General features: G+C 44.1%; 1 protein-coding gene across 2 annotated transcripts in view; it reads right to left on the reverse strand.

Annotated features, from left to right (window-relative positions):
* Nucleotides 1-2359: 2359 nt before the first annotated feature.
* Nucleotides 2360-9470, reverse strand: part of ACER2 (alkaline ceramidase 2) — a 40065-nt gene continuing 32954 nt past the window's right edge. Inside the window, exons 5-6 of one of the 2 annotated variants that reach the window (XM_017500649.2) lie at nucleotides 6593-6730; nucleotides 2361-4262 (exon numbers count right to left, since the gene is read on the reverse strand). In XM_017500649.2, the coding sequence (XP_017356138.1) occupies nucleotides 4076-4262; nucleotides 6593-6730 (325 nt within the window). In that variant the 3' untranslated portion in view covers nucleotides 2361-4075. Of the gene's footprint in view, nucleotides 4263-6592; nucleotides 6731-9470 lie in introns of both variants that reach the window. The other variant, XM_037728526.1, reaches the window with a different exon arrangement.

Raw genomic sequence — 9470 nt, forward strand, 5'->3', positions numbered from 1 at the left:
GAGACTCTGCGTCAAAAAAAAAAAAAAAAAAAAAGGAGCTAGGAGAGGGGCACTGATTGCCTGATTGGGTGAGCTTCAGCATCCACCTGTACCCCAGAGGTGGTTCCATGTCCGCCCCAAGGGATAAAGAGCCAAGAAGGCTCAAACCCCAGTCCTGGGGACTCAACATGGCACTGGCTCATGGAAGCACCATGAACTGGAGAGATAAGTTTACACACCTGAGAGATGCAGTAAGTGGAACGGGTGGTCATATTTTTACAAAGCCTTGTGTTTGATGACCATCAAGCTTTGTTCCCCAACAGAACATCTTTGACCTATAATTAATGTTTTAGGTACTCTTCACTAGACAAGCATAGAGTTCCCCAAAATGCAGCCTGTCCTCATATGGATTTAGACATATCATCCTCACATACCTTAAATGTGTTCATGGAAGGACTTGCCTTATAATGATATAATCATAAAGAGAAGAAAAGATTTCTTTTTCTAATAATCAACAGTTAAACACTATAAAACATAAATCACTGATTGAAATGATCACACGGAAACATGAATGGTTTTTTATAACCTAACTCCAGTTTCTACTGGGTATTGAACTTGGCCAAATTCTGACCAGAACAAAATCTGAGAGCCATGCTAAGCAACCACCACCATAAACTAATTCCTAAGTGTAGGCCCTACTGGAGGGAGGGAGATTCTTGATTGCCTATCAATTAATGAAATAAACTATTCATTTTTACAATCTGAACATATCAAAATCTGTGAAGTCACATATTTAACAGCTATTTATGATGTCTCATCAAGCCAAGTCCAGAGGCACATCAAAAAGTGGAATTCAGTTCATGACTTTTTAGGGCCCATTCATGTCAGGCTTGATTAAAAAGGTAGATTCAGTAGTCAGTCTCAGAATTCAATGATCAGCATTCAAGCATATAGCTAACTCTAGTGTATTCCAAACCCACACATCATGAAAAATATACAACTGGCATTTATATGCCATTCAAGCTACAGGATAAATGTCAACTCCGAAAGACATCATTTATTTACAACTATATTGGGGGGAAAAAGATGAGACTATACCAAAACTTAACAAGGGTTATACCTGGGCAATAGAAATATGGGTTACTTTTTTTTTCTTCAACTTTTCTGCAGTTTCCCAATTTTCTTTAAAGAGTTTGTAATGCTTCTACATAAATGAGTGACGCCATAAACCCAACTTAAAATAAGATGGGTATATCTCTACTCTCTTGGTTTATATTCCATGCTGGCAAGCTAGAGGGATTTCTATTCAAACATCAAGTTATGTTTTGTCCTCCTCAAAAATACTCCATTCCACATTTCTTTCTCAGCTCATCTCTTTAGAACCAGTTTCTAGAAGCACTTCTGCTTTTCACATTTAGCTGGGCTTAAAATATACACCAAACTCCCTACCTTGGAGCATTTATGCCATAAAATAGATGAGACCAGAACCCATGCCTGATAAGGTCAATCTAAAATGAGGATGGTGTGATATTTGCCTTTAAAAAATTCTAGACTTGAAACCCTGGAATTAACAGCAGTTCTGTTCCACCAACCACCTAGGTCTCAAAGAGGTACATTAGAAGCTCCACAAATATTTAATTCAAAGATCATTTTAAAAATATTTTTTAGGCTGAGTGTGATGGCTCATGCCTATAACCCCAGCACTTTGGGAGGCCAGGGTGGGCGGATCTCTTGAGCTCAGGAGTTTGAGACCAGCCTGGGCAACATGGTGAAACCCCATCTCTTCAAAAAAAAAAAAATACAAAAATTAGCTGGGAATGCTGGCACACACCAGTGCAAAAATTAGCTGGGAGTGGTGGCACGCACTGGTAGTCCCAGCTCCTGATGAGGCTGAGGTGGCAGGATCGCTTGAGCCTGGGAGACAGAGGCTACAATGAGTCGTGACTGCACCACTGCACTCCAGCCTGGGTGACAGAGCGAGACCCTGACTCAGAAACAAAACAGTCTCTCTCTATATATATAAACTATAATAAAGCAACATATATGTTGAATAAATTCAACACCTAATTTTTCTACCTTGGAAATTACCAATTTGTTAATTTGCATTGTTACCACCTCGTATGTTATTAAGTAAATGCTATAAATTTAACAAAATACGATTTATTTCCCACACTGAGGTTCCGCAAAGATTTCTTTTTCTTTCTTTCTTTTTTTTTTTTCTGAGACAGAGTTTCACTCTTGTTGCCCAGGCTGGAAGGCAATGACACAATCACAGCTCACCACAACTTCCATCTCCCAGGTTCAAGTGATTCTCCTGCCTCAGCCTCCCAAGTAGCTGAGATTACAGGCATGTGCCACCATGCCTGGTGAATTTTGTATTTTTAGTAGAGATGGGGTTTCTCCCTATTGGTCAGGCTGGTCTTGAACTCCTGACCTCAGGTGATCTGCCTGCCTCAGCCTCCAAAAGTGCTGGGATTATAGGCGTGAGCCACCATGCTAGGCCTCTACAAAGATTTCTTACGACAGTGTTCTGCTTTTGAACAACCTATATAATTTGATAATCAGAGACATAGCATAAAGTCATTCATTCTTAAACTCTAAATTCAGTTGCTTATCGGGGTTTTCCCCTTGGATCTTGTACAAATTCTAACTAGAGTAAGAGTTCCTGGATTTCCCAAAAATGGTCACCTTCCCAACTCTTACATATGTACGACAGTGACATGACTCCTGCCCACACAAGAAAACACCTGTCCCGCCCTCTACTGACAATGGAATGTTACAAAGCAGGACACGCCTGAGTTAAAATTAGTATCCCTGAGGTTGGTAATTCCCACCATACACCTTGAAGACAGTTCTTGATTCTTCCATTCACCCGGATGAGGAGAAGATTAATTGTAGCCAGTGTCCTTCCCGTATCAGGTGAGAAAAATTCAGAAGGCAACAGATTTGCGCTGCTACACCAGCAACCCAAACCAGCCCGTGAGTGCATAGTTACTGCCAGTACTTGAGAAAAGCAAGCCATCGGATACTCTGGAAAACCCAGAAAGCACCTTCTACTGTAAGAGTGAAGAGCATGATGCCCACAGAAAAAACAACAGAAACAAGAAGTGAGATTCTCGAAGGTAATTTCCAGAATAGTACAGCATACTGGAGGCTTCGAATGAGAAAAAGTATCCAAAAAATTCATGTTTGCTCCAAATTTTGAACCAGAACCCACACCACAATTGTGAGGAGCCCTTTGGTAAACTTACAGAGGTCAAGTCTTAAAGGTGGTGGGTCTGTGGAAATGTTCATGCCATAATTCTTCTTCTCCATGGATTTGAGTCTGCGGAGCTGGGGTGAGAGGGGGAGGCAGAAATGATGTCAGTATTCAAAAATTGTGCTCATCTTCAAGAATGGCCTAAAGTGGTGTGTAGGTTTTGGCGTAAGAGGGTTTTACTCATTAGCTTCACCTTTATCTGAAGTCTCTCCATCTCTCCACAGAGGTAGTAGTAAAAAGATTCACAAATGCATGTAAAACCTGGGTTAGTTGAGAAATACAAGTGAAAAATAGCCTTCTAGCCACAAGTCCTGCGTGTGTTTCATCGGTTTGGTTTTGTTTAAGGACAATTACCCCAAGGGAAAATCTCTGGCATCTTCCATCAGAGAGTCAGAGGGTCTTGTCTGTCAGAGGGTCGGTCTGTCTGTCATCAGTAGAGTCCACTCCAAGGGTACCTGGGAATGGTGGGGTCTGGAACAGGCCAGGTTTCTCCAGGAAGAGATGCATTGTACAGGGTGGATCCCCCAAAACACTGCTCTGCCATGGCCACAAAGGACACAGCCCAATGAGTCACTGCATCTGGAAGTGATGCTGAGAAAGATGCATCTGGTGTCCCTAAGTCCTCCATTTTTCATCTTTGGGAAAGGAAAAGACACTTTTCCCCTTGCACACTGGAATCCTGGTGGTCCACAGACACATTAGGGAGAGCCCCAGCAAATAGATTTTTGAAAAGATAGCCCACACCCCAACTCTTCAAACTCCGTTGGCTGTCTTCCTAGCAAAGGAAGCCCAATGCATGAGGGGCGGTAAGCGGAGAAGCCAGCCACCACCTCGCCATCACGTGATCTTGACTGATGATTTCTTGTTGGCACACAGGAGGGACACATAGGGGACACCAATGAAGGCCCATTTCTCGCTGGGCCAGAACTTGATGACAGGGCCTTGCTCAGGGATCTCTGAGGCAGCATCAAAGTAGGCAAAGCATACACAGCCCAGGTAGGCAGCAAGGCAGATGAGGATGTGCCTGCAGAGGGAGACACGAAGTAAGAGCCTGATGAGCATGAAGACTCCACTGCCCTGAGTTTAGCATGCTCCTTCTTCTGGGCTAACCCACCCACCTTGCTCACTGTAGTTGCAGCCCAGGGACCTCTTCTAATTAGGAAAGAATAAAGATTACCAACAATCCCTGGAATAGCAGGATGATAAATATTGGGCAGTTTGGGACCCAATTTAGAATGTTCTAAAATATTGCTGCTGGATAATAGGAACAAATGTGCAAATAAATGCTTTTGGGCCTCAAACAAGAAGACTGAGGCCCAAGGACTTAAAACAGAGGTGCTAAGATGGAAGTAACTGAACACATCTGATTAGATCCCACCTTTGCACTTTAACCACTGGTTACAGATATTTTATGCCCTTCATCAGGAATAATTTTATGTTGATTAAACCACTTTTCCAGTTTAGTGGCAATTTAAAAAAAATTTATCCTCACTGTACCTGTAAAAAGTTGTAATATTAATCTTTATCAAACAATAGACCATTTAAAAGCATGCAATCCTTTCTGTTTCCTTGTTTTTGGTGAAGTCTCTCTCTGTCACCCAGGCTGGAGTGCAGTGGTGCAATCACAGCTCACTACAACCTCCACCTCCTGGGTTCAAGCAGTAACCTCCACCTCCTGGATTCAAGCAGTTCTCCTGCCTTAGCCTCCCGAGCAGCTGGGACTACAGGCACTCACCACCACGTCTGGCTAATTTTTGTATTTTTAGTAGAGACGGGGTTTCACCATGTTGGCCAGGTTAGTCTGGAACTCCTGACCTCAAGTGATCCATCCACCTTGGCCTCCCAAAGTGTTGAAATTACAGGCGTGGACCACCACAACCGGCTATGTAATCCTTTCTTATACCTAAACTGAAACTTAAACCCAGATGAATTAAAATTTTTAAATATATTTTAAATTATAATGTCACCCAGGCTGGAGTACAATGGCACTATCTCAGTTCACGAAACATCCACGTCCTGGGTTCAACTGATTCTCCTGCCTCAGCCTCCCGAACAGCTAAGATTACAGGTGTCCACCAACAGGCCCAGCTGGCAAATTTTTATATTTTTAGTAGAGATGGGGTTTCACCACGTTACCCAGGCTGGTCTTGAACTCCTGACCTCAGGTGATCCACCTGCCTCAGCCTCCCAAAGTGCTGACGTGAGCCACTGTACCTGGCCCAAACACAATATTTTTATAAATTTTGATGGTGGAGGAAGGCGGTCTTCTTAAAAATCACACAAAATCCAAAAACCCTAAAGAAAAGACTGACAGATGTGACTGTAAATTCCAACTTGTGCTGTTTGAGTTCTGTTTTTTGCAAACACTTCTTGAAGTTCCCAAGTCCTACATTTTGAGTAGGGTGGGTCTCATGGTAAACATATACAAGTTCACATGAGCAAGGGAACTTAACTGAATTCTATCAAATTGTGTATCTTTAGCCCATCTCTGGATAGAAGTCAACCTTTTCCAGAATCTAGATCTAAAGTTTTTCCATTTCTTCACCACTAGAATTTCTCCTTGGGTTCCCTTCATCTGTAAGCAATAATCTATAGCAGATTTCTCCTCCTTGTGATCTTTTGCAATCAGAAGTCCTGGAGGACAGAGAAGGAATGATCACTCTGGGTTTGGGCTGAAGCAGTTTCTAGGAAGTAAGCCCCTCGGATTTCCCCCAGCTTTGTCAGAATCTGCATGTATTTTTCTAACCCGCTTTTTTTTTTAACATAGTGTATCCTGAACATTCCAAAGTATAGATGCTATAATTTGCTATTACTGAACTCCAAGGTTTTTTATATAAACAGGTGGGTGATATTAAACAATTCATTTTAGTTCTCTGGTATTCTGTCTCCACTTCCAGAAATAATGGAAAAGAGTGCCCCTAAATGGCCTGTGCAGCCCCTCCTTTCACTTGGTCACTCAGGCCCTAAAGGTGGGGTTCCTACTGAGGACCCTCCCAGCCCTCACATCACCTCTTTCCCCAGCTTTCCCCTACCTCTCCCCTCCCGCAACAGCTAGATAGAGCTCAGGTTACAGATTCAGTTCTCCAGCTTCTTTAGGCTTTCATAATGGAGTTAGAGGTAAGAGACTGCAGACCTAAGCATGACAATCAGGCCTTTTGTTCTAGCTAAGCCTGCTCCCTGGAGCTTTTTACAAACTGTACTTTCAGGGGCTTCTGAACCACCTGACAGTGCACCTGAGGAGAGAAGCAAGCCAGCAACCCCCAGGACACCTGTGCACCTTGCAGGGTGAACAGAGCCCAACAGCAAGTTCAAACACACCTGTCCCCCGCCACCTCCCCATTAGCAGGGGCTTACCACACGCAGTGCAGGTAGGGGAAGTTGAAGGACGACAGCAGCTCGCAGAAAGCTCGGTCACTGATCCAGCAGAACAGGGCCAGTGTCCACCAGAGGCCCGAGAAGAGGCCCAGCTTAAACACACGCACGTTGTCACACCTGCACAGGGATCCAGAGAGCCAGTCACCATCAGACCTGGTTTCCACCTCCTCGCCGGCCCCCTTTCCTCTGTCTCCTTCACTGATTCCTCTCATGTCCCCAACCCCTTGGCACTGAAGTTCTTACCCAACACACAGTCACTCCAGAGTCTCGTGGATGTAAATACCATATGCTAACAGATGGCTCACAGACACCCTTCCCACCCAGGCTTCTCAGACCCTGACTCCAGACTCATACACCCAACTACATTTTTGACATGAGCACCCTAATATGGATCTAAATTTAACAAGTCCATAACGTATTCCTCTCCCAATCCTTCTCTTTCTCACACAGCTCTTATCCAGTCCATCAGCTCTCCCTTCAAAACAGATCTCAAACCTGACCTCTTTCCACCGCCTCCATCTAGATCCATGCTACCACCATCTCATCAGAGTCTCCTTCCACCCTTTCCCCTACAGTCAATTTAACAGCTTCCAGCATCTTCCTGTTTAACCAGAGAGAAAGCCAAAGTATCCACAGCGGCCACAAGGCCCCATGTGCATGGTCTTCCCTTTTCCCTTTCACCTCGTCTTTTACATACTCTTCCCTCTCACTGCTTGTATTCAAGCCACTGCGGGATTTGTGCTGTTCCGCAAATATCCCAAGCACGTTCCTGCAAGGCCATAGCACCCACTGTGGCCTCTTACCTGGAATGCTCTTCCCCCAGATACAAATCTTTGCTCAAATGTCACCCAGTAAGCCTTTTCCTGATGCTATTTTTAACAACTGCAACACCTGTCTCTACTTCCCAAGTGACTCTCCCTAAGGTTGCCTTCCCTCCTTTAATTTTCTCTGTGGCGATTATAAACTGGCTGACACCCTCTGTATTTCGCTTATTTGTTTCCAGTTTGTTTTCATCCACAGACATGGAAGCTATTTACTGCTGTATCTCAGCACTGGAAATGTGCTAGACACAGAAGGCACTCAACATTTGTTGAATGAAGGAATAAGCTCTTATCCACACTGGGACAAAATGGTCTTCTGAAACAAATCCCAACAGCTCAATGAAAATTTCAAGTGCTGTCTTCTTTCCTTGTTAAGGACTTGCTCATAAAGTGGGTGACTTCTATCCCTGGGGAGGAATGCTGGGAGGCAGCTGGTGGCTAAGGGTCCTTCTTCCTCAAGGGGACACTCCTGGGTCAGTCAAGATCTCCTGTGGGACCCAGAATACAACACAACATCTACAGTCAAGAAGAGCTGAATTCCTCTTTGTTGAACCCACAGACAGGTGTTAAAAACCTGACTTGCTAGTGCCCTTCCTAGTTGCCTTTCAGAAACATCAGCAAAAGTGTCAATAAATGTGGGATAGGATAGTGGGTTCAGAAAGACCTGCTCAAAGGCAAATCAAAATACTCTTGTAGGAAGGCTAAATGCATCCCTTGAAAAGTTTAGAAAGAATAGAGACACACGACATGTGGAGACTTACATTCCCAGTTACTAAAGTAAAGAGATAACCATTTCCGTTTTCCCATTTTGTTTACCACTCTCTACCTTGAATGCCTCACCTTCTGGTTGGTTCCCTCTCAGAAAGAGCACATGTCCTCACCTTGACCCACCCTCTCCTTCTCTTCAGGGTTCAGCCTCCAGGCTTCCTCCAACACCCCATGCCTGCTCCTATAGATGTCCCCTTAGTCTAAGCCGTGGCCCACAGGCTGCATGCTGACCAGGACAGCTTCAAATGAGGCCCGACACAAAGTCATCAACTATCTTAAAACATTAAGAGATTTTTTTTTTGCAACCTTTTTTTTTTTTAGCTCATCAGCTATCATTAGCATATTTTATGTGTAGCCTAAAACAATTCTTCTTCTTCCAATATGGCCCAGGGAAGCCAAAAGAGTGGACACCCCTGCTTTAGTGCACTCTCTCAGGGCACCTTGCCATGTTCCTTCATAACTCTCATCACAAATTCAAACTATGGATTTATTATCTGGATAACATCTGGTATTAAACTAGCCTAGAGGCTGGGATCAGTGGCTCATGCCTCTAATCCTAGCACTTTCGGAGGCCAAGGTGGGCAGATCATTTGAGGTCAGGAGTTGGAGACCAGCCTGGCCAACATGGTGAAACCCCGTCTCTACTAAAAATACAAAAATTAGCCAGGAGGTGGTGGCACACACCTGTAGTCCCAGCTACTCCAGAGGCTGAGGCAGAAGAATCGCTTGAACCCAGGTTGCGGAGGTTGCAGTGAGCCGAGATCTCGCCACTGCTCCAGCCTGGGCTTCAAGAGCCGTCTCAATAAATAAGTAAACGAACTAGCCTAGAAGCCCAGCCTTAAGAGGAACTAGCCCTGTTTTATTCACTAATGTATACTCCATGCCTAGTAACTGTGTCAGGCACTGTTAAATGCTCCCTGAATTAATGGATAAAATTATGAAATAAAAGGACAATTTTAACTGGACTCTAATTTGGTTATCTCTAATTTGGGCAGAACATTATTTTTAGATTATTTAAGATTATTGGCTGAGTACGATGGCTCATGCCTGTAATCCCAGCACTTTGGGAGGTCGAGGCAGGTGAATTACAAGGTCAGGAGATCAAGACCATCCTGGCTAACACAGTAAAACTCCGTCTCTAGTAAAAATACAAAAAGTCAGCCGGGCGTGGCGGCAGGTGCCTGTAATCCCAGCTACTCGGGAGGCTGAGGCAGGAGAATCGTTTGAATCTAGAGGTGGAGGTTGCAGTGAGCTGAGATGGCACCACT

Source organism: Cebus imitator, unplaced genomic scaffold (genome assembly GCF_001604975.1).
Source record: "Cebus imitator isolate Cc_AM_T3 unplaced genomic scaffold, Cebus_imitator-1.0 Scaffold267, whole genome shotgun sequence".
Classification (NCBI taxonomy): Eukaryota; Metazoa; Chordata; class Mammalia; order Primates; family Cebidae; genus Cebus; species Cebus imitator.